Raw genomic sequence first — 25,256 nt, 5'->3', positions numbered from 1 at the left:
TGTAGCATCATACCCAAGAAGACTCGAGGCTGTAATTGCTGCCAAATGTGCTTCAACAAAGAACTGAGTAAAGGGTATGAATACTTACGTAAATGTGTTTTTTTCTTTCATAAATTTGCAAAAATTCCCCAAAACTTTTTATGGGGTATTGTGTGTAGATTGTTGAGGGGAAAAAATGATTTCATCCATTTTAGAATAAGGCTGTAACGTAACAAAATGTGGGAAAAGTCAAGGGGTCTAGGGCCTCCCGAGTGGTGCAGTGGTCTAAGGCTGTGCCACTAGAGATTCTGGGAGTCCAGGCTCTGTCGCAGCTGGCCGTGACAGGGAAACCCATGGGGCGGCTCACAATTGGCCCAGTGTCGGCCGGGTTGGGGGGGGGGGGGGGGGGGGGGGGGGGTTTGGCAGGGATGCCCTTGTCCCATCGCACACTAGCGACTCCTGTGGCAGGCCAGGCGCAATGCACGCTGACACGGTCACCAGGTGCACGGTGTTTCTTCCGACATATTGGTGTGGCTGGCTTCCAAGTTAAGTGGGCATTGTGTCAAGAAGCAGTGCGGCTCGGTTGGGTTGTGTTTCGGAGGACGCACGGCTCTCGACCTTCGTCTCACCCGAGTCCGTACGGGAGTAGCAGTGATAAGACAAGACTAACTACAAATTGTATAACATGAAATCAGGGAGAAAAAGGGGTCAAAAAATGAAAAAAGTCAAAGGGTCTGAATGCACTGTATGTACGCATGTGTGTGTATGTGTTTGTCAACCACCCCCTCACACAGCTGGTGACCCTAGCTAACGACTGGTGACCCGACTGACACACACACACAATTACAGTAGGAACCGAGGCTGTAGATGCATCTCCGTCATTCTGAGCTCTCAGGTTGGGTTTCACAGAGATAACAATGTGAGCCCTGTGGAGAGCTGCACTGGAATGTGGACACACGCTATATTTAACTACTTAAATAATCACCATCAACTACTAAATAATCACTTGTCAGTTGTAGCATAATGCACAATGCTAAAACAACACTTCAGACATGTCGCAGCCAATGGTGTACAGCTTGTAATGTGTCACAACCATTGTGAAATGCACTGCTCTCATTAGGCTTCATTGTGAAGAATTGTCTCACATTTTCGGCCCCAAGACACACCACATGCACACACGCACATGGTTTCCTATGACAAGACGTTGTTCACACAAGGTGAAATAAAACATTAAAGCCAGCCACTGAGTATGATAAGGTGGTGGATATAATACCCATCTGTCAGAATAGGGGCTGTAACTCTGTCAACAGGTTCCCTTTCAAATAAATAACTAAATAGAGAGGGAGATGCAGACAGACTGTCCAACATCACTACTCTGGACGGCTCTGACTTAGAATACGTGGACAACTACAAATACTTAGGTGTCTGGTTAGACTGTAAACTCTCCTTCCAGACCCATATCAAACATCTCCAATCCAAAGTTAAATCTAGAATTGGCTTCCTATTTCGCAACAAAGCATCCTTCACTCATGCTGCCAAACATACCCTTGTAAAACTGACCATCCTACCAATCCTCGACTTTGGCGATGTCATTTACAAAATAGCCTCCAATACCCTACTCAACAAATTGGATGCAGTCTATCACAGTGCAATCCGTTTTATCACCAAAGCCCCATATACTACCCACCATTGCGACCTGTACGCTCTCGTTGGCTGGCCCTCGCTTCATACTCGTCGCCAAACTCACTGGCTCCATGTCATCTACAAGACCCTGCTAGGTAAAGTCCCCCCTTATCTCAGCTCGCTGGTCACCATAGCATCTCCCACCTGTAGCACACGCTCCAGCAGGTATATCTCTCTAGTCACCCCCAAGACCAATTCTTTCTTTGGCCGCCTCTCCTTCCAGTTCTCTGCTGCCAATGACTGGAACGAACTACAAAAATCTCTGAAACTGGAAACACTTATCTCCCTCACTAGCTTTAAGCACCAACTGTCAGAGCAGCTCACAGATTACTGCACCTGTACATAGCCCACCTAAAATTTAGCCCAAACAACTACCTCTTTCCCAACTGTATTTAATTTTTATTTATTTATTTATTTTGCTCCTTTGCACCCCATTATTTTTTTATTTCTACTTTGCACATTCTTCCATTGCAAAACTACCATTCCAGTATTTTACTTGCTATATTGTATTTACTTTGCCATCATGGCCTTTTTTGCCTTTACCTCCCTTCTCACCTCATTTGCTCACATTGTATATAGACTTGTTTATACTGCATTATTGACTGTATGTTTGTTTTTACTCCATGTGTAACTCTGTGTCGTTTTATCTGTCGAACTGCTTTGCTTTATCTTGGCCAGGTCGCAATTGTAAATGAGAACTTGTTCTCAACTTGCCTACCTGGTTAAATAAAGGTAAAATAAATAAATAAATAAAATAAACAGACTCTTGTTGGGTTGGGATGTATATCAGGGCTACCCAGAGAGAGAGGCTGGGGTACTGTAGCTCTATAAAGACAGTACAAAGATATACGACACTCTGGGAATCAAGAACTTGAAGGTGAGATTCACCTGTATGCAAATCCAGATCACAAGGAGGAAGATTATACTTCTATATACAGTGCCTTGCGAAAGTATTCGGCCCCCTTGAACTTTGCGACCTTTTGCCACATTTCAGGCTTCAAAAATAAAGATATAAAACTGTATTTTTTTGTGAAGAATCAACAACAAGTGGGACACAATCATGAAGTGGAACGACATTTATTGGATATTTCAAACTTTTTTAACAAATCAAAAACTGAAAAATTGTGCGTGCAAAATTATTCAGCCCCTTTACTTTCAGTGCAGCAAACTCTCTCCAGAATTTCAGTGAGGATCTCTGAATGATCCAATGTTGACCTAAATGACTAATGATGATAAATACAATCCACCTGTGTGTAATCAAGTCTCCGTATAAATGCACCTGCACTGTGATAGTCTCAGAGGTCCGTTAAAAGCGCAGAGAGCATCATGAAGAACAAGGAACACACCAGGCAGGTCCGAGATACTGTTGTGAAGAAGTTTAAAGCCGGATTTGGATACAAAAAGATTTCCCAAGCTTTAAACATCCCAAGGAGCACTGTGCAAGCGATAATATTGAAATGGAAGGAGTATCAGACCACTGCAAATCTACCAAGACCTGGCCGTCCCTCTAAACTTTCAGCTCATACAAGGAGAAGACTGATCAGAGATGCAGCCAAGAGGCCCATGATCACTCTGGATGAACTGCAGAGATCTACAGCTGAGGTGGGAGACTCTGTCCATAGGACAACAATCAGTCGTATATTGCACAAATCTGGCCTTTATGGAAGAGTGGCAAGAAGAAAGCCATTTCTTAAAGATATCCATAAAAAGTGTCTTTTAAAGTTTGCCACAAGCCACCTGGGAGACACACCAAACATGTGGAAGAAGGTGCTCTGGTCAGATGAAACCAAAATTGAACTTTTTGGCAACAATGCAAAACGTTATGTTTGGCGTAAAAGCAACACAGCTCATCACCCTGAACACACACCATCCCCACTGTCAAACATGGTGGTGGCAGCATCATGGTTTGGGCCTGCTTTTCTTCAGCAGGGACAGGGAAGATGGTTAAAATTGATGGGAAGATGGATGGAGCCAAATACAGGACCATTCTGGAAGAAAACCTGATGGAGTCTGCAAAAGACCTGAGACTGGGACGGAGATTTGTCTTCCAACAAGACAATGATCCAAAACATAAAGCAAAATCTACAATGGAATGGTTCAAAAATAAACATATCCAGGTGTTAGAATGGCCAAGTCAAAGTCCAGACCTGAATCCAATCGAGAATCTGTGGAAAGAACTGAAAACTGCTGTTCAAATGCTCTCCATCCAACCTCACTGAGCTCGAGCTGTTTTGCAAGGAGGAATGGGAAAAAATTTCAGTCTCTCGATGTGCAAAACTGATAGAGACATACCCCAAGCGACTTACAGCTGTACAGCTGTACAGCTGCAAAAGGTGGCGCTACAAAGTATTAACTTAAGGGGGCTGACCAATTTTTCAGTTTTTGATTTGTTAAAAAAGTTTGAAATATCCAATAAATGTCGTTCCACTTCATGATTGTGTCCCACTTGTTGATTCTTCACAAAAAAATACAGTTTTATATCTTTATGTTTGAAGCCTGAAATGTGGCAAAAGGTCGCAAAGTTCAAGGGGGCCGAATACTTTCGCAAGGCACTGTATGTTCATACTACACAGACTGTCAAACACGCACCAGAGGAGGTTGGTGGGAAGAGCTATAGGACGACGGGCTCATTGTAATGGCTGGAATGGAGTCAAATGTAGTTTCCATATGTTTGATACCATTCCATGTATTTCATTACAGCCATTACAAATTAGCCTGTCCTCCTATAGCCCCGACCAACAGCATCCTCTGACACACACTCACACACAATGAGTGGGGCAGACTAGACAGAGTATACAAAACAAAGACCTGCTCTTTCCATCCACAGACTGACCAGGTTAATCCAGGTGAAAGCTGTGGTCCCTTATTGATGTCACTTGTTAAATTCACTTCAATCAGTGTAGATGAAGGGGAGGATATGGGTTAAAGAAGGATTTCTAAACCTTGAGACAAGACATGGACTGTGCATGTGTGCCATTCAAAGGGTGAATGGGCAAGACAAAATATTTAAGTTCCTTTGAACCGGGTATGGAAGTGAGTGCCAGACGCACTGGTTTGAGTCTAGAGCTGCAACACTGCTGGGTTTTTCACACTCAACAGTTTCCTGTGTGTATCAAGAATGGTTCTCCAGCCAACTTGACACAACTGTGGGAAGCATTGTCAATATGGGCCAGCATCCCCGTGGAACGCTTGACACCTTGTAGTTCATGTCCCGACGAATTGAGGCTGTTCTGAAGGAAAAAGGGTGTGCAACTCAATATTAGGAAGGTGTTCCTAATTTTTTTGTACACAGCGTTACATGTAGATAACTTCGTTAGAAAGAATACTATTTTTCCCTTGACAGAGTGATGCACAATGTAAAAAAATGGCTCAACTTATCCCATAAGTAGAATATAACTTTGTCCACCCAAATATAGAATATAACTTTATTGTCCACCCAAATATAGACAATAGCCTTTGATTTTACCACACAAGTACAATAAAATAATCTGGTGTCAGAAATCATAGTTGAGGTTGCTTACCTTGGATAGTTGGTGCAGTACTGAGTGTAAATGTGGAACTCTTCACTCTGGGAAAGAAAGACAAAATATTTACATTAATGTTACATTGGCATCAGTCCCTGATCAAATAATTACATTAATGTTACATTGGCATCAGTCCCTGATCAAATAATTACATTAATGTTACATTGGCATCAGTCCCTGATCAAATAATTACATTAATGTTACATTGGCATCAGTCCCTGATCAAATAATTACATTAATGTTACATTGGCATCAGTCCCTGATCAAATAATTACATTAATGTTACATTGGCATCAGTCCCTGATCAAATAATTACATTCACGTTACATTGGCATCAGTACCTGATCAAATAATTACATTCACGTTACATTGGCATCAGTCCCTGATCAAATAATTACATTCACGTTACATTGGCATCAGTACCTGATCAAATAATTACATTAACGTTACATTGGCATCAGTACCTGATCAAATAATTACATTCACGTTACATTGGCATCAGTCCCTGATCAAATAATTACATTAATGTTACATTGGCATCAGTACCTGATCAAATAATTACATTCACGTTACATTGGCATCAGTACCTGATCAAATAATTACATTCACGTTACATTGGCATCAGTACCTGACATCACTCATACCAGTAGCAGCAGCAGGAGGAAATAAACTATCCTCCCTAGAACCAACCTAAATTCCTCTATTGACTAGACACTTTTTAGAACCTTGTAAAATGTGTGCCAACAGGGAAGAGTGAGAGTGAGTTTCCAGTAAATGGAGTGTTTGTGTCAAGGGGAAGGGGGAGGTTACACTGGGTGAGTCAGTGGTCAAGCGTTCCTGGGGATAGATTAAGGAGGTTTCTCACATCAGTTTAAAGGCAAAGAATGAAAGTGAACCTTGATTACATGTATCCATGTCTTAAAGCTTCAATCAGCAGTTGAAACGGTAACAAAGCGTTCTCTCCGCCCGTTTCGGTAAAAAGCTGAGGGACGGGGCTGGAGAAATGTAACCACTCTCAAATTCATAGTTCTCAACTTCTCAGCTATGGATGCAAGGACTGACCATCCATGATATCACATGTATCGTTTTAACAATGTTTTGAGGCTATACTATACAAGTGTTTGTTTACATTTATTTTGTGTACAAACATTGGAGTAAAACAAGCTTATATTTTGGTTTCTGATGGGGTACGACAGTTGAACTAAGCTCATGAGGACTTTATAAGTTATATCTTGACAGATCAGTGGGTACATATCATTAATTTATGAGTACCAAAATGTATGTAGCAACTTCTGATTGACCCTTTAAAGACAATGTTGAGCGCTATATACTGTGGACACTGATTTTCCCATCCCCACCCCTTTAATTTGTCCGTTTCCACCTCTCATGCCTCCCTGCACTTCAAAGACATCAGAGGCAGCATGACTTATCAAAGCTGGAATGAACCTCGCTCTCATCCCTATCCCTTTTTCTCTACCTCCATCACGCTGAATGTCTCTTCTGTTCACGCGCTTTCACTCTTGATCACAGTCTCTCACTACTTATGCCATTACATGTCTTCTACCATCTCTCCCTCTGTCATGTTCCGTCTCTAGCCCTCTAGCTTTCATATCCCTCTCCATACCCTCCTTCCTTTGTCATCCCCCTCCACTTGCTGTCGAGCATTCACATGACCCTAGAGTTGCGTAACTGATAATAGCCCTGGTCCTGATTGTGTTCATCATGTGTCCATAAATACTCTGGGTTAGGCCAGAAACAGGAAGTGGACAGTTATCACAGGAAACAGTATCATAAACACAGAGGACAGATGACTGGGGAGCTGTCTGGTTCCTGTGGCTCTGCACATGAACACCCATACTCTACAAACACATATACCGTACACACTCGAGAACAAGAACAAGTGATGCCATCAACACACACGGGCATACAGTCAAAGGTACAATTATAGAAATACAGCAGAGGCCACACCCTTCTATTCATACCAAAAATAACTCCCATGCACGCGCCCACACACACACACCCTTTCAAATTTGTGGATTCGGCAATTTCAGCCACACCCGTTGCTGACAGGTGTATAAAACCGAGCACACAGCCATGCAATCTCCATAGCCAAACATTGGTAGTAGAATGGCCTTACTGAAGAACTCAGTGACTTTCAACGTGGCACCGTCATAGGATGCAACCTATGCTACAAGTCTGTTCATCACATTTCTGCACTGCTAAAGCCACCCCAGTCAACTGAAAGTGATGTTATTGTGAAGTGGAAATGTCTAGGAGCAACAAAGGCTCAGCCGCGAAGTGGTAAGCCACAAAAGCTCACAGAACGGAACCGGCGAATGCTGAAGTGCGTACAAATCATCTCACGGAGTTCCAAATGTTCTCTGGAAGCAAGGTCAGCACAATAACTGTTCGTAAGCAGCTTCATGAAATGGGTGTTACTGTCCGAGCAGCCGCACACAAGCTTAAGATCAACATGCGCAATGCCAAGCGTTGGCTCGATAGGTGTAAAGCTCACTGACGTTGGACCTTGGAGCAGTGGAAACACGTTCTCTGAAGTGATGAATCATGCTTCACCATCTGGCAGTCTGAAGAACAAATCTGGGTTTGGTAGATGGCAGGAGAACGCTACCTACCCGAATGCATTGTGCCAACTGTAAAGTTCGGTGGAAGAGGAATAATGGTCTGGGGCTGTTTTCAATGGTTCGGGCTAGGCCTTTTAGTTCCAGTGAAGGGAAATCTTAAACGCAACAACATACAAAAACATTGTAGATGATTCTGTGCTTCCAACTTTGTGGCAACAGTTTGGAGAAGGCCCTTTCCTGTTTCAGCATGACAATGCCCCCATGCAAAAAAGCGAGGTCCATATAGACATTATTTGTCGAGATTGGTGTGGAAGAACTTGACTTGCCTGCACACAGCCCTGACCTCAACCCCATTGAACACCTATGGGATGAATTGGAACGCCGACTGCGAGCCAGGCCTAATCGCCCAACATCAGTGACCGACCTCACTAATGCTCGTGGCTGAATGGAAGCAAGTCCCCGCAGCAATGTTCCTACATCTAGTGGAAAGACTTCCCAGAAGAGTGGAGACTGTTATAGCAGGAACGGGGGGACCAACTCCATATTAATGCCCATTATTTTGGAATGAAATGTTCGGAAAGGCAGGTGTACATACATACATACTATACTATACTATACTATACGTGTATGTGTGAACACACACACACAAACACTGCCTGGAGGTTCTCCGTGGGAAAAGCAGTAAATTGAAGAGCAGGCTTCTCTTTAGTCTCCAACAGTCTGCCACCAGAGAGCCAGCTAAACACAACCAGATGTCCCACCAATACACACACACTCCTAATACACACACACTCTCTCCATCCTAACATGTACTGTGACCCAAAAACAGCAAACCAGTCACAGAAATAGAACAGATCTATAAAATATTGCCCTTGTAAAAGTAAATGAACTGTGTGTATATATATATATATATATATATATACACACACACACTGAGCATGCACCCTTGTGGGGCCCCAGTGTTGAGGGTCAGCGAAGTGGAGATGTTTCCTACCTTCACCCCCTGGGGTCGGCCCATCAGAAAGTCCAGGACCCAATTGCACAGGGCGGGGTTGAGACCCAGGGCCTCCAGCTTAATGATGAGCTTGGATGGTCTATGGTGTTGAATTCTGAGCTGTAGTCAATGAACAGCATTCTAACATAAGTAGTCCAGATGTGTGCAGTGTGATGGCGATTGCATCGTCTGTGGATCTGTTGGGGCAGTATGCAAACTGAAGTGGGTCTAGGGTGGCAGGTAAGGTGGACGTGATATGATCCTTGACTAGTCTCTCAAAGCATTTCATGATGACAGAAGGTGAGTGCTACGGGGCGATAGTCATTTATTTCAGTTACCTTTTCCTTCTTGGGTACAGGAAAAATGGTGGCCATCTTGAAGCATGTGGGGATAGAAGACTGGGATAGGGAGCGATTGACTATGTCCGTAAACACCACAGCCATTTGGTCTGCGCATGCTCTGAGGACCCGGCTAGGAATGCGGTCTGGGCCAGCAGCGCTGTGAGGGTTAACACGTTTAAATGTCTAACTCGCGATGGCTACAGAGAAGGAGAGGGGGCCCGCAGTCCTTGTTAGCGAGCAGTGTCAGAGGAACTGAAATGATCCTCAAAGCAGGCAAAGAAGCTGTTTAGTTTGTCTGGAAGCAATTCGTCGTTGTCCGTGACGTGGCTAGATTTCTTTTTGTACTCTGTAATTGCCTGTAGATCCTGCCACATACGTCTCGTGTCTGAGCCGTTGAATTGCAACTCCACTTTGTCCCTGTACCGACATTTTGCTTGTTTGATTGCCTTGTAGAGAGAATAACTACAGTGTTAATGACTACACGGCCATATTCCCAGTCCTCTTTCCATGGTTAAAAGTGGTTCGTGCTTTCAGTGTTGCACGAATTCCTTCCATCCATCTATGGTTTTTGTTTAGGGTAGGTTTCTAATATTCACAGTGGTGGCTAATAGTCACAACCCGGTGGCTATACCGACTCAGACAACATATCCAGAGAGAGCCATGTTTCCGTGAAACAGAGAATGTTACAATCCCTGATGTCTCTCTGGAAGGCAACCCTTGCCCTAATTTCATCCACCTTGGTGTCTAGAGACTGGACATTGGTGAGGAGTATACAAGTGTGGTTCCCACCGTGAAGCATGGACGAGGAGATGTGATGGTACTTTGCTGGTGACACTGTCAGATATTTATTTATGATTCAATGCAAACTTAACCAGCATGGTTACCACAGCATTCTGCAGCGATACGCCATCCCATCTGGTTTGTGCTTAGTGGGACTATCATTTGTTTTTCAACAGGACAATCACACCTCCAGGCTGTGTAAGGGCTATTTGACCAAGAGAGAGAGTGACGGAGTGCTGCATCAGATGACCTTGCCTCCACAAATACTCAACCCAATTGAGATGGTTTGGGATGAGTTGGACTGCGGAGTGAAAGGAAAGCAGCCAACAAGTGCTCAGCATATGTGGGCACTCCTTCAAGACTGTTAGAAAATCATTCCTCATGAAGCTGGTTAAGAGAGTGTGCAAAGCTGTCATCAAGGGGAAGGGTGGCTACTTTGAAGGATCTAAAATATATTTAGATTTTGTCAACACTTTTTTGGTTAATACATGATTCCATGTGTGTTATGTCATAGTTTTGATGTCTTCACTATTATTCTACAATGTAGAAAATAGTAAAAATAAAGAAAAACCTGTGAGAGTCCAAACTTTTGACTGGTTTGCGCACATGCACGCACGCGCACACACACCATCCAAAGTATATCCAGTATATATATATATACACGCTTTTATCCAAAGCGACTTAGTCATGCGTGCATACATTTTACATATTGGGTGGCCCCGGAAATTGAACCCACTACCCTGGCATGTCAAATGCCATGCTCTACCAACTGAGCTATAAAGGACCACAGTAGAAACCCTGACAGAGACCTGGCCGTGTGGTGCCAGGACAAGTACCTCTCCCTCAACCTGATCAAGACAAAGGAGATGATTGTGGACTACAGGAAAAGTGGAGTCCACAATCAGAGGAGCAGGTTGACAGCTTTAAGTTCCTTGGTGTCCACATCACCAACAAACGATCATGGTCCAAACACAATAAGACAGTCGTGAAGAAGGCACGGCAAAACCTATTCCCCCTCAAAAGACTGAAAAGTTTTGGCATGGGTTCTCAGATCCTCAAAAAGTTTTACAGCTGCACCATCGAGAGCATCCTGACTGGTTGCATCACTGCCTGGTATGGTAACTGCTTGGCCTCCGACCGCAAGGCACTACAGAGGGTATACTGGGCCAAGCTTCCTGCCATCCAGGACCTCTATACCAGGCGGTGTCAGAGGAAGGCCCTAAAATTGTCAAAGACTCCAGCCACCCTAGTCATAGACAGTTCTCTCTGCTGCCGCACGGCAAGCGGTACCGGAGCGCAAAGTCAAGGTCCAAAAGGCTTCTCAACAGCTTCTACCCCCAAGCCATAAGACTCCTGAACAGCTAATCGAAGGGCTACCCAGACCCCTCTTTTACGCTGCTACTCTGTTTATTATCCATGCATAGTCACTTTAACTCTACCTACATGTACCTATTACCTAGACTAACCGTCACATTGACTCTGTACCGGTACCCCCTGGATATAGCCTCACTAGTGTTATTTTACTGCTGCTCATTAATTATTTGTTACCTTTATTTTCATTTATATATATATAGACACAATTGAAGTCAGAAGTTTACATACACTTAGGTTGAAGTCATTAAAACTCGTATTCAACCACTCCACAAATTTCTTGTTAACAAACTATAGTTTTGGCAAGTCGGTGAGGACATCTACTTTGTGCATGACACAAGTCATTTTTTCAACAATTGTTTAAAGACAGATTTCACATAATTCACTATATCCCAATTCCAGTGGCTCAGAAGTTTACATACACTAACTTGACTGTGCCTTTAAACAGCTTGGAAAATTCCAGAAAATTATGTCATGGCTTTAGAAGCTCCGATAGGCTAATTGACATCGTCTGAGTCAATTGCAGGTGTACCTGTGGATGTATTTCAAGGCCTACCTTCAAACTCAGTGCCTCTTTGCTTGACATCATGGGAAAATCAAACGAAATCAGCCAAGACCCCAGAAAATCAATTGTAGACCTCCACAAGTCTGATTCATCCTTGGGAGCAATTTCCAAATGCCTGAAGGTACCACGTTCATCTGTACAAATAATAGTACGCAAGTATAAACACCATGGGAACACGCTGCCATCATACCGCTCAGGAAGGAGACGCATTCTGTCTCCTAGAGAGGAACGTACTTGGTGTGAAAAGTGCAAATCAATCCCAGAACAGCAGCAAAGGACCTTGTGAAGATGCTGGAGGAAACAGGTATAAAAGTATCTATATCCACAGTAAAGCGAGTCCTATATCGACATAACCTGAAAGGCCGCTCAGCAAGGAAGAAGCCACTGCTCCAAAACTGCCATAAAAAAGCCAGACTACAGTTTGCAACTGCACGTAGGGACAAAGATCGTACTTTTTGGAGAAATGTCCTCTGGTCTGATGAAATAAAAACAGAACTGTTTGGCAATAATAACCATCATTATGTTTGGATAACAAAGTCAAGGTAGTGGAGTGGCCATCACAAAGACCTGACCTCAATCTAATAGAAAATGTGTGGGCAGAACTGAAAGAGCGTGTGCGAGCAAGGAGGCCTACAAACCTGACTCAGTTACACCAGCTCTGTCAGGAGGAAGTTAAACAATTTAAAGGCAATGCTACCAAATACTAATTGAGTGCATGTAAACTTCTGACCCACTGGGAATGTAATGAAAGACATAAAAGCTACTATTGTCTACTACTATTCTGACATTTCACATTCTTAAAATAAAGTTGTGATCTTAACTGACCTAAGACAGGGAATTTTTACTAGGATTAAATGTCAGGAATTGTGAAAAACGGAGTTTAAATGTATTTGGCTAAGGTGTATGTAAAACGTCCGACTTCACCTGTATGAAAATATATATATTATTTATTTTTACTGAACACTTTTTTTCTTAACTTCTTAAAGCATTGTTGGTTAAGGGCTTGTAAGTAAACATTTCACTGTATGGTCTACACCTGTTGTATTCGGCGCATGTGACAAATAACGTTTGATAATACAGCAAGGCAGAGATGGAATCTGTGCTTTCTGCTCATCTTTGATCTGTGAGGACATTTTCTAAATTACATTACCAATCACTCCTGATATAACATAGATATAGATTAATAGTAGGGACATTTGTATTCGAATACTTGTGTGAATATTCATTTCTACGGGAATGTTTATATATTCCCATTTTAAACAGATTCTATCACTGAAAAGGTGTTTTCTAAATTAGATTCAAATATCCATGTGACGTTATTACATTCAAAGATATGACATTTCTAATTATTAATTAAATAAAACAAAAACCTTTCCAACGTAGTTATGACAAGCATGGTGCCTTCACGTGCATAGCTTGTTGTTTATCTTGGCCAAAGAGGCTCAAGATAAATGTGTAGCAAGTGGAGTGAGAGTTCACAAATGCAATACAAGATGGAATCAAATCTTAGTGAAATGAGAAGGAGTAGGCTATAACAAGCAAACAATCAGTATAGCTGTTGTTTTATCTAAATGGGGTTGGAGAGAAAGCACAGCATGTGGCCTCAATTAGCCTGGCTAGCTATAGCTGGCTGGCTTTGCTATTTAGCTAGCTTCTCTAGGCTACTCCAGTCAAGACAGGCACTGTTATATGGGATGATAAATAACATTGTGGTTGCTACAAGTTAGCTATTCTTGGCTGTAGCCGAGTCGCCTTGGCATCTCTCTCCTTCCGTCTGCTCGCTACACACACAACATGTACTTTGAATATGCAACAACAATTCAGGATACTATTCGAACAGTGAAATTGTTTAAAACCCCCCATCCCTAATTAATAGTGAAGTTTAGATCATCTCAGAACAGCAAGGCAGAGACGGAACCTGAGGATTTCTGCTGAGGTACCATAGATTTAGATATAGTACATCTCCAGACTGTGCTGCTCATCATTATTATGATAGGACTAAACCATTATGGGATGTTATATAGTAATTGGTTTTGCTTCTGTATCGACCGGCTGGCATGCTGAGGGGTCTAGACTGGCGAGAGGAGCTATGGGTTAGGAGATCAGCTAAACGCTGAAGAGGACTGAAGAGGAAAGATTTTTTTCTACCAGATGATAAAACATTATGATCTTGTTTTAATTGCGCAACAGTGGTGCAGTCAGCATGTAGGGACCCATAAAGACTAGGCTGCTTACTCAACACATTTCACTGAAAGCAGGGTAAGGAACATAAGGACAGATAGACGATTAGCTCCAAGAGGAGGGGGGAGGGAGAGATTTATGGTCTGTTTTTTCACTCCTTCAAAAGCTTTGCCGAGTTGTGACTAAATTGGGGGGGATTGTCTGCAATGAACAAATGTTTCCAGGCAGTTGTCTGTCTACTGACCCAACACCAATTCATGACCCACACACACACTACAATAATCAGGGAATGTTTCTAAACGCACGCAACCTCTATTGTATGGTCACGTAAGTGATGGCACACACTACTTTGGATAACTGCAATCAAAATGTGTGTGTGTGCAGGATTGAATCTGTACTAAATATGTAAGTAAACACACATTTAACATGTGTAAAGTGACTGTGATAAGGCCACCTACAAACCACGGAGGCCCTTAATTCATTAATAGGGTATTGTAAAATATACTAAAGAAAAATATAAAACGCAACATGTAAAGTCAGCTTCATGTTTCATGAGCTGAAATAAAAGATCCCAGAAATGTTCCATACGCACAAAAAAACGTCTCTCTCAAAAATGTGTGCACAAATTTGTTAACATCCCTGTTAGTGAGGATTTCTCCTTAACCAAGATAATCCATCCACCTGACAGGTGTGGCATATCAAGAAACTGATTAAACAGCATGATCATTGCACAGGTGCACCTTGTGCTAGGGACAATAAAAGGCCACACTAAAATATGCAGTTTTGTCACACAACACAATGTTGTCGCAAGATTTGAGGGAGCGTGCAATCGGCATGCTGACTGCAGGAATGTCCACCAGAGTTGTTGCCAAATCAATTTTGAATTCAGACTGTAAAGCAACAACATGTGGATTAAGTCAAGGGGTATGAATACTTTTGAAGTGATTTATTGTCGTATTGGGATGATGAATATGTGGAGCATGGACTGGGTAACTATACAAATTCAACAAGAGCACTATCGTACACACTGGCACAGACCGCAGTGAAATGACTAGTGTGTTTGTGCATGTCCAGACTGATAAACTCTGGTTACAGACAGATTACTGTGTACCTATTGTGGTATTGGTAGAGATATGTCTGTTGAGTAAGTTTTAGTATGCAGTTATCATGAAATAGAATGATTTAATGTAGAAAAGGATTGGAAAGACCAAACACAGTTATAGACACACACAGAGAGAGAGAGAGATAAGAGAAACGAGAGGAGAATATTTTTTCTCAGGTGTTGAAGTATTACCATTAGCCCTCACCAGTAAATGGTGACTAGACATTTTGCCGGCCCTTAAATTTCCTCAGAAATTGTGCTTCTCTGTCAGTATGATGAAGTACAATTTTGGTTAGTTTGTAACCTAAATAATGTTGTGTATGTTACATGTTCTGGAGTGTTTTTTGTTGCGAACCAGCTGTTCAGACAGGCTTCAACAAGAAAGAAAAAGAGAAAAGAAGAGAAAGAGACCTACCTTGGCTACGAAACACTCTGCAATGGCCACAGGGTCCGAATTACACTTTTCCAGGTCATGAAGCAGATCTCTGTAAACCCCAAAAATGATTGCATCAGCATATCAGTACTTTAACCACTTGCACACCACACACTTAATTCAATCATTGGAATACAAACTGAGAGTTACACACTTACCAAACTGCTCCCCATCGCTCTTTGTTATAAACAGCAAAAATGTTCAGGAACAAATATAACTTGGGACACAGTATTAGGTCCTAGGGTACTCTGCTTACAACAAAAAGTAACTTCCGTGAATAGAAATAGGTTGTGTGTGTGTGTCCCTAATTCTTATTGGTTGATGGATATATGGTCAACTGGTGTAGCCATTGTTACATGTCTAGGGAATGAGGTCATTGTAACGGTTTGTAAGGAGTTTGTGTCAAACCAAACTCCCTCACTATGTGAATTCTCCCTAGGTTTTTCTCTCCCTCCCTGTGTTGCTGTGTGTCTTTATGTGACAGCTGACAGTCTGAGTGACTAGGCTCCCAGCAGACCTGGTGGTTTTGAACATACACTCCTCAGATGGACAAAACAACGTCGATTGGTCACTGGCCCCCTCACACATCGACAGGTGAGACAAACTGTCCTCATTCTGTAGATTCTTTGGATACTGCACTCTGTATGTATGTATGTATGTATGTATGTGTGTGTGTGTGTGTGTGTACCTGTTGAAGTGGTAGATGTCTCGGATGTTCCCGAATAGAGAGCCTCTCTCCTCTGAGCTCAGTGCCAGGCAAGACTGGTTACTGATACACTCCAGGTAATCCTACAGACAGAGAGAAAAAAATATGTTTTTTGAGAAACAATGTATGTGACTTCATGCAATTGTACTTTCGACTTCTAAATGTATGGTTTTTGAAATACATTGCCAATTACAGAATATATTTCATGCCCATAAAGCATATTGAATTGAGTGAAAGTGAGCGAGAGCAACAGACACACAGACAGAGAAAGAGAGAGAGAGAGACAGCGACAGAGAGATATGGAAAGAGCGAGAGGGACAGCAAGAGGCAGCGACAGACAGAGACACGGAGAGAGCAAGGTTAGTTATGAACCCCACATCAAAGTGTTTTGAGGAATATCTCATCAAGTCATGCGAGAGGGACAGTGTGACTGACATGCTCCCTGGCGTCATTCTACCAACCCCCCACCAACACGCACTCTGAACACACTCTCCACTTATAAAAACACAGCATCGTAAACACTTTGAGACCACATACACTTCTCACACGTATTCAACACACATTCAATCTGCTTTAGACGAAGAGCATTCCAATCTAGTAAAACAACTGGGCCCACAGCCCACTTCTCCCTGCCTTCAGTCCAGTCTTAACCCGCCTACTTAACTGGAGACTATTCAGTGGGTACTCCTCTTTGTCCAGATGGCTGTTTGACCAGCACAGCAAAATGTCTAAGGGCCTACAGTATTCACAGATGGACAGTGTCCAAAGCTAATAGGATAGGATACATTGGTGAGAGGCTTGTAGAGAAGTGCTTAAGGAACTGAGGCTGTGTCTGTTCAGACAGTATCTTGTCTCACCATCTCAGCCATCAGTCATGACATGTTCAGCTACCAATAGTGATTATATGCCTCAGCATTCTCTCCACGCGTACACAGACATGGTACCGCGCGCGCACACACACACACACACACACACACACACACACACACACACACACACACACACACACAGTCTCTCCCTCATCCTGTTTCTCCTCTCGATCTCATTGACAGATGGGATAAGTACATTCTACAGTTGAAGTCGGAAGTTTACATAAACTTAGCTTGGAGTCAGTAAAACTAGTTTTCAACCACTCCACAAATTTCTTGTTAACAAACTAGTTTCGGCAAGTCGGTTCGGACATCTACTTTGTGAAAGTCTGGCCGTCATACTGCTCAGTGAGGAGACGCATTCTGTCTCCTAGAGATGAACGTACTTTGATGTGAAAAGTGAAAATCAATACCAGAACCACAGCAAAGGACCTTGTGAAGATGCTGGAGGAAACAGGTACAAAAGTATCTATATCCACAGTAAAAACGAGTCCTATATCGACATAACCTGAAAGGCTGCTCAGCAAGGAAGAAGCCACTGCTCCAAAACCACCATAAAAAAGCCAGACTACGGTCTGCAACTGCACATGGCGACAAAGGTCATACTTTTTGGAGAAATGTCATCTGGTCTGATGAAAAAAATATAGAACTGTTCAGCCAAAATGACCATTGTTTTATTTGGAGGAAAAAGGGGGAGGCCTGTAAGCCAGAAGAACACAATCCCAACCGTGAAGAACGGGGGTGGCAGCATCATGTTGTGGGGGTGCTATGCTGCAGGAGGGACTGGTGCACTTCACAAAATACATGGCATCATGAGGTAGGAAAATTATGTGGATATATTGAAGCAACATCTCAAGACATCAGTCAGGAAGTTAAAGCTTGGTCGCAAATGGGTCTTCCAAATGGACTATGACCCCAAGCATACTTCCAAAATTGTGGCAAAATGGCTTAAGGACAACAAAGACAAGGTATTGGAGTGGCCATCACAAAGCCCTGACCTCAATCCTATAGACAATTTGTGGGCAGAACTGAAAAAGCGTGTGCGAGCAAGGAGGCCTACAAACCTGATTCAGGTACACCAGCTCTGTCAGGAGGAATGGGCCAAAATTCACCCAACTTATTGTGGGAAGCTTGTGGAAGGCTACGCAAAAAGTTTTACTCAAATTAAACAATTTAACCTGTTGAGTGTAGGGGGCAGTATTTTGATGTTTGGATGAAAAACGTACCCAAATGAAACTGCCTATTTCTCAGGCCCTGAATATGCATATAATTGTCAGATTAGGATAGAAAACACTCTAAAGTTTCCGAAACTGTCCAAATATTGTCTGTGAGTATAACATAACTGATATTGCAGGCGAAAACCTGAGGAAAATCCAACAAGGAAGTGCCTAAGAGAAACTAATCTCCCTGTTCCATTGCATGCCTTCCCTCCATTTAAAGGGATATCAACCAGATTCCTTTCCTTATGGCTTCCACATGGTGTGAACAGTCTTTAGACATAGTTTCAGGCTTTTATTCTGAAAAATGAGCGAGAAGTATCACATCGCGTCAGTGGATGGCTGGATGCCAGCAGAGTTTTACATGCGCAACAGCTTGGAGCAGACATTTTCTCTCTGACTCCTATTGAAAAAGCTACAGTCCGGTTGAAATATTATCGAATATTTATTATAAAAACAACCTGAAGATTGATTATAAAAAACATTTGACATGTTTCTACGAATTTTATGGGTACTATTTGGAATTTGTCTGCCCGTCATGTCCTGCACGAGCCTGTGGATTTCTGAACAAAACGTGCCAACCATAATCTACTATTACTAATTGAGTGTATGTAAACTTCTGACCCACTGGGAATGTGATGAAATAAATAAAAGCTGAAATAAATCTACTATTATTCTGACAGTTCACATTCTGAAAATAAAGTGGTGACCCTAACTGACCTAAGACAGGGAATTTTTACTAGGATTAAATGTGAAAAACGGAGTTTAAATGTATTTGGCTAAGGTGTATGTAAACTTCCGACTTCAACTGTTTATCTGCAGGCCACACAAAGTAGCCAACCTGCGTCTCACCCCCCCTCCCCCTCTCTAACACACACACAACACTCTTAGGAACTCTGACAGAATCATTGTGTAAAATAGAAGCAGGGGTCAAAGTTCTGAGGTAAGAGGAGACAGTTTGGAGGATTTAGGGGTGAAAGGGCAGATATGGGGGTTTCAGGGCAATGGTTTAGGGCCAGGTTTGGGGGTTAGAGTTTTGGCTTTAATTTAGGATAATGGTGGTCGGTGGAGTCACGTTAAGAGACCAGGATCATGTTTAGGGTTTGGGTTGTCAATCAACACAGCCTAGTCTGAGCCTGATCACTAGAGGTCGACCGATTAATCGGAATGGCCGATTAGTTAGAGCCGATTTCAAGTTTTCATAACAATCGGAAATCGGTATTTTTGGACGCCGATTTTTTTCTTTTTCTTTATTTAACGAGGCAAGTCAGTGAAGAACACATTCTTATTTTCAATGACGGCCTAGGAACGGTGGGTTAACTGCCTCGTTCAGGGGCAGAACAACTGATTTTTACCTTGTCAGCTCAGGGATTAAATCTTGCAACCTTACGGTTAACTAGTCCAATGCTCTAACCACCTGCCTCACGATGAACCTGCCTGTTACGCGAATGCAGTAAGAAGCCAAGGAAAGTTGCTAGCTAGCATTAAACTTATCTTATAAAAAAAACAATCAATCATAATCACTAGTTATAACTACACATGGTTGATTATATTACTAGTTTATCTAGCGTGTCCTGCGTTGCATTTAATCGATGCGGTGCGCATTCGCGAAAAAGGACTGTCGTTGCTCCAACGTGTACCTATCCATAAACATCAATGCCTTTCTAAAATCAATATACAGAAGTATATATTTTTAAACCTGCATATTTAGCTAAAAGAAAGGTTAGCAGGTAATATTAACCAGGTGAAATTGTGTCAATTCTCTTGCGTTCATTGCACGCAGAGTCAAGGTATATGCAATAGTTTGGGCCGCCTGGCTCGTTGCAAACTAATTTGCCAGAATTTTCTCCAGGTTTCTCTGTGAGTTCGTTTGGAGAAGCCTGATATGCTGCTTAAAACACAGTTATTCAGCCAGGGAAGGACCACCATACAGTGGGGCAAAAAAGTATTGTCAGCCACCAATTGTGCAAGTTCTCCCACTTAAAAAGATGAGAGGCCTGTAATTTTCATCATAGGTACGTACACTTCAACTATGACAGACAAAATGAGGAACAAAATCCAGAAAATCACATTGTAGGATTTTTTATGAATTGATTTTCAAATTATGGTGGAAAATAAGTATTTGGTCAATAACAAAAGTTTCTCAATACTTTGTTATATACCCTTTGTTGGCAATGACAGAGGTCAAACGTTTTCTGTAAGTCTTCACAAGGTTTTCACACACCGTTGCTGGTATTTTGGCCCATTCCTCCATGCAGATCTCCTCTAGAGCAGTGATGTTTTGGGGCTGTTGCTGGGCAACACAGACTTTCAACTTTGGGGTTGAGATCTGGAGACTGGCTAGGCCACTCCAGGAAATGCTTCTTACGAAGCCACTCCTTCGTTGCCCGGGCGGTGTGTTTGGGATCATTGTCATGCTGAAAAGACCCAGCCACGTTTCATCTTCAATGCCCTTGGCTTTGTTACTTTGGTCCCAGCTCTCTGCAGGTCATTCACTAGGTCCCCCCGTGTGGTTCTGTGATTTTTGCTCACCGCTCGTGATCATTTTCACCCCACAGGGTGAGATCTTCCGTGGAGCCCCAGATCGAGGGAGATTATCAGTGGTCTTGTATGTCTTCCATTTCCTAATAATTGCTCCCACAGTTGATTTCTTCAAACCAAGCTGCCTATTGCAGATTCAGTCTTCCCAGCCTGGTGCAAGTCTACAATTTTGTTTCTGGTGTCCTTTGACAGCTCTTTGGTCTTGGCCATAGTGGAGTTTGGAGTGTGACTGTTTGAGGTTGTGGACAGGTGTCTTTTATACTGATAACAAGTTCAAACAGGTGCCATTAATACAGGTAATGAGTGGAGGACAGAGAAGAGGTTACAGGTCTGTGAGAGCCAGAAATCTTGCTTGTTTGTAGGTGACCAAATACTTATTTTCCACCATAATTTGCAAATAAATTCATAAAAAATTTTACAATGTGAATTTTCTCATTTTGTCTGTCATAGTTGAAGTGTACCTATGATGAAAATTACAGGCCTCTCTCATATTTTTAAGTGGGAGAACGTGCACAATTGGTGGCTGACTAAATACTTTTTTGCTCCACTGTATATAGGGTGCATCTACCATGTACTACTCACATACATTTACAGTGCATCTGGAACGTATTCCGACCCCTTGACTTTTTCCACATTTTATTTACATTACAGCCTTATTCTAAAATGTATTGAATAGTTTTTTCCCCTCATCAATTTACACACAATAGTCCATAATGACAAAACAAAAAAACTGCTTTAGACATTTTTGCAAATATATAAAAAATAAAAAACTGAAATAGTACATTTACATAAGTATTCAGACCCTTGACTCAGTACTTTGTTGAAGCACATCAGCATCAAGTCTTCTTGGGTAGGACGCTACAAGCTTGGCACACCTATATTTGGGGAGTTTCTGCCATTCTTCTCTGCAGAAACTCGGTCAGGTTGGATGGGGAGTGTCGCTGCTCCGACACAATCCTGTCTCTGAGCTCTACGGACAATTCATTCGACCTCATTGCTTGGCCTTTGACCTCATGGCTTGGTTTGTACTCTGACATGCACTGTCAACTGTGGGACCTTATATAGACAGGTGTGTGCCTTTCCAAATGATGTCCAATAAATTGAGTTTACCACAAATTGTAGAAACATCAAGGATTATCAATGGAAACAAGATGCACCTGAGCTCAATATCGAGTCTCATAGCAAAGGGTCTGAACACTTATGCAAAGAAGGTATCTGTTTTTGATTTGTAATACATTTGCAAACATTTCTAAAAACATGTTTTCACTTTGTCATTATGGGGTATTGTGTGTATCTTGATGGGATGCACTGTACATATACATGCATTATGTGCCACACACACATAAACCACTATACACATATGCACATACCAATACAAACACACTGCTTGTGCCACATCACCGTCCGTCGTTGACAGATGGAGCGCAGGTGAGCCCACAGGAGTCTGGTTAAATATTTGTGTTTGGGCAATCACCCCCTCTAACCCTGCGGAAAGCACCACGCAAGGGATTCTGGGTAATGGGTGGAGGGTGACAGCTCTGATGGCGATTGGCCACGGTGGATAGTAGCACTATACTGTACATTGGTGGTGGTGAATATGATGGTGAATGAGTGCGATGTGTTACACCCACTTAATGGGACCTACTGACAAGCACTAGATATAGCAAGGCAGTCTGCTCTGAATGTAATCCACTGATGATGAATAGCGCAAATGTTGGAAGTCTTAATAGAGATTGACATCAATAAAGGGGGAGAAAGGAGTAAATTATGGTCCTGTCTAAAAGTGTAGTGGAAGAGTGGGTGTCCGGCCGCATAGATCTGATAAAGGGGTCTTGTTGAGTAGTTAGGGGGGGTCCAGGTCTAAGGGGAGTATACGTCTTTAAAGCGATCTCTGCTCAGTGTTTAGCTAACCTACTTTAGACATTGTTATTACAGCTCTAAATCCCTCTTCCTACAGCACCGCTCTCCCATTCCTATTCTCCTCACCCTGAATGGAGCGAGGAGGCATGGTGGGGGTAGGGACATCCATCTTGGTCCCTGTGACAAGGTGGGAGGGGTGAGGAAACCGTTTCTCCGACAACTCACCCACCCCCCCTATCTCTTTCTGAAAGGACCAGTTTCCTGCTGGTTGGGAACTCTGACGACAACTCTTCCACCCAAATCAACTTCTCCTGTATATGGGTGTTGTCTATGAACACTCTGGACACATCTTGACCCCCGTTCTTTCTTACACAGGTCCTGACTGGTATGATGCTGTTCAGTAATATACTAGTATCTGTACTCCTACACTGCAGTGTTCCATCCAGTCCTCCAGCAGTCCCAACAGGGTTTCATCTCCGGCAGTCCCAACAGGGTTTCATCTCCGGCAGTCCCAACAGGGTTTCATCTCAGGTCCTCCAGCAGTCCCAACAGGGTTTCATCTCCGGCAGTCCCAACAGGGTTTCATCTCCGGCAGTCCCAACAGGGTTTCATCTCAGGTCCTTCGGCAGTCCCAACAGGGTTTCATCTCCGGCAGTCCCAACAGGGTTTCATCCAGTCCTCCAGCAGTCCCAACAGGGTTCTCATCCAGTCCTCCAGCAGTCCCAACAGGGTTCTCATCCAGTCCTCCAGCAGTCCCAACAGGGTTCTCATCCAGTCCTCCAGCAGTCCCAACAGGGTTTCATCTCAGGTCCTCCAGCAGTCCCAACAGGGTTTCATCTCAGGTCCTCCAGCAGTCCCAACAGGGTTCTCATCCTCCAGCAGTCCCAACAGGGTTTCATCTCAGGTCCTCCAGCAGTCCCAACAGGGTTCTCATCCAGTCCTCCAGCAGTCCCAACATAATATTTTGGTTTTAGTCCTGGGCAAACTCACCTGATTCAACTCACTGAGGGCTTGATGATTAGTTAACAAGTTGAATCAGGTGTGCTTGTCCAGGGCTACAACAACAATATGTACTGTTGGGGGTACTTGAGGACTGGATTAGGGAAACACTGCATGTGCTGTCCTACTGTTTGCATCTCACCTAACAGTCTGAAAATGTACCCCTGTGCTGTATGTAGGTGCAGTGATAGCTGGTGTCTCCCCAGTGGTGTTGTGTGGTACCATGTTCCTCACAGTACTGGACAGACTCCTGTAAGAAGGATATGTACTATGTATGCGTCTCCCCAGTGGTGTTGTGTGGTACCATGCTCCTTACCTGTACGATGCTCTGCAGGTCCAGTACGTAGGTCCTCTCAGTGTCCATTATCTCCTGAACCACCCTGTCCACATACTGCACCCTGGGCCCTGGGGAGCTCCTCTCCCCAGCCTTGGTGTCTGACAGGGGGGTCTGGGCAGACACCTGTCTAACAGTCCCTTTTCCTGCATCTGTTCCTCCAATATTCCTTTCCTCCTCATCCCCACATTCCAGCTGTCTGGCTGGAACCAGCTCTAACCGGATCGCCCCGGAGTCCCGGTCAGGAGGTGGGTGACAGTGAGGGGAGGGGCCTAAAGTGGAGCGGCTGCCCAGTGAGCAGTGGCTGTCCCTGGAGGAGGCGGAGGAAGAGGTGGAGCCGTAGCTGATTGGGCGCTCAGCACTGTCTGGGGAGGAGTCCATGCTGTGGGCGGAGCAGTAGCGTAGAGGGGTGTGGTGGATGTCGGAGTGGCGAAAGCGGCCCGGAATGCCCACTGAGCTCAGGACCGAGCCGGCATCCGGAATCTCTGGGAGAGGAGGAAGGGCATCCGTGTAATCGTCTGAAAGAAGGAGGCGAGAGAGGGAGAGAAAGGAAGTGTGAGAATTGAGACCTTTATCCTTGTCCTCTCATCAAGTTCAGAGTAAACGTTGTTAATACTCAACCATCCTAATAAAACAACAAAAAGTGAACCCCTTTATGTTCCCACAGTGTCCCTATCTGGATTCCAAGTGGCAAGCTTGCCAGGACACAGTTTAACTAGACACTGGAAGCCTCTCTCTCATCTCTCTCTCTTGCCGTCTCATCTCTCTCGGCAAAAAGGCCAAAGTAGAAAACCCACACCTTGTTCATGTCCCTTGATGGTTTAGGATTCCAACTGAAAAACAGGCCACACCACAGTCATGAGAGTGTGGTGTCCAGTCTAACTGAAACTGACCACAACCATGTCCTCAACTCACACCATGGCCAGAAGGCTTTAAACACACACAAAAATAAGCACTCTAACAAGCCATGATGACCACACTAAGTCATGGTGTGGGGAGACCAGAGAGAGAGAGAGAGAGAGAGAGAGAGAGAGAGAGAGAGAGAGCGAGAGCAGAGAGACGAGCGAGAGAGAGCCCAGAGAGAGAGAGAGAGAAAGCCCAGAGAGAGAGAGAGAAAGCCCAGAGAGAGAGAGAGAGAAAGCCCAGAGAGAGAGAGAGAGAAAGCCCAGAGAGAGAGAGAGAGAGAAAGCCCAGA

General features: G+C 43.4%; 1 protein-coding gene across 3 annotated transcripts in view; it reads right to left on the bottom strand.

Annotated features, from left to right (window-relative positions):
* Nucleotides 1-25,256, bottom strand: part of LOC109866231 (pleckstrin homology domain-containing family G member 1) — a 141,334-nt gene that overhangs the window by 17,782 nt on the left and 98,296 nt on the right. For all 3 annotated transcript variants that reach the window (XM_031800481.1, XM_031800483.1, XM_031800482.1), the window contains exons 2-5: nucleotides 24,044-24,579; nucleotides 16,224-16,324; nucleotides 15,518-15,587; nucleotides 5,184-5,230 (exon numbers count right to left, since the gene is read on the bottom strand). In XM_031800481.1, the coding sequence (XP_031656341.1) occupies nucleotides 5,184-5,230; nucleotides 15,518-15,587; nucleotides 16,224-16,324; nucleotides 24,044-24,579 (754 nt within the window). The remainder of the gene's footprint in view (nucleotides 1-5,183; nucleotides 5,231-15,517; nucleotides 15,588-16,223; nucleotides 16,325-24,043; nucleotides 24,580-25,256) is intronic.

This window comes from Oncorhynchus kisutch, linkage group LG21 (assembly GCF_002021735.2).
Source record: "Oncorhynchus kisutch isolate 150728-3 linkage group LG21, Okis_V2, whole genome shotgun sequence".
Classification (NCBI taxonomy): Eukaryota; Metazoa; Chordata; class Actinopteri; order Salmoniformes; family Salmonidae; genus Oncorhynchus; species Oncorhynchus kisutch.
The sequence above is the reverse complement of the archived record's forward strand: the minus strand, read 5'-3'. Positions and strand labels throughout refer to the sequence as shown.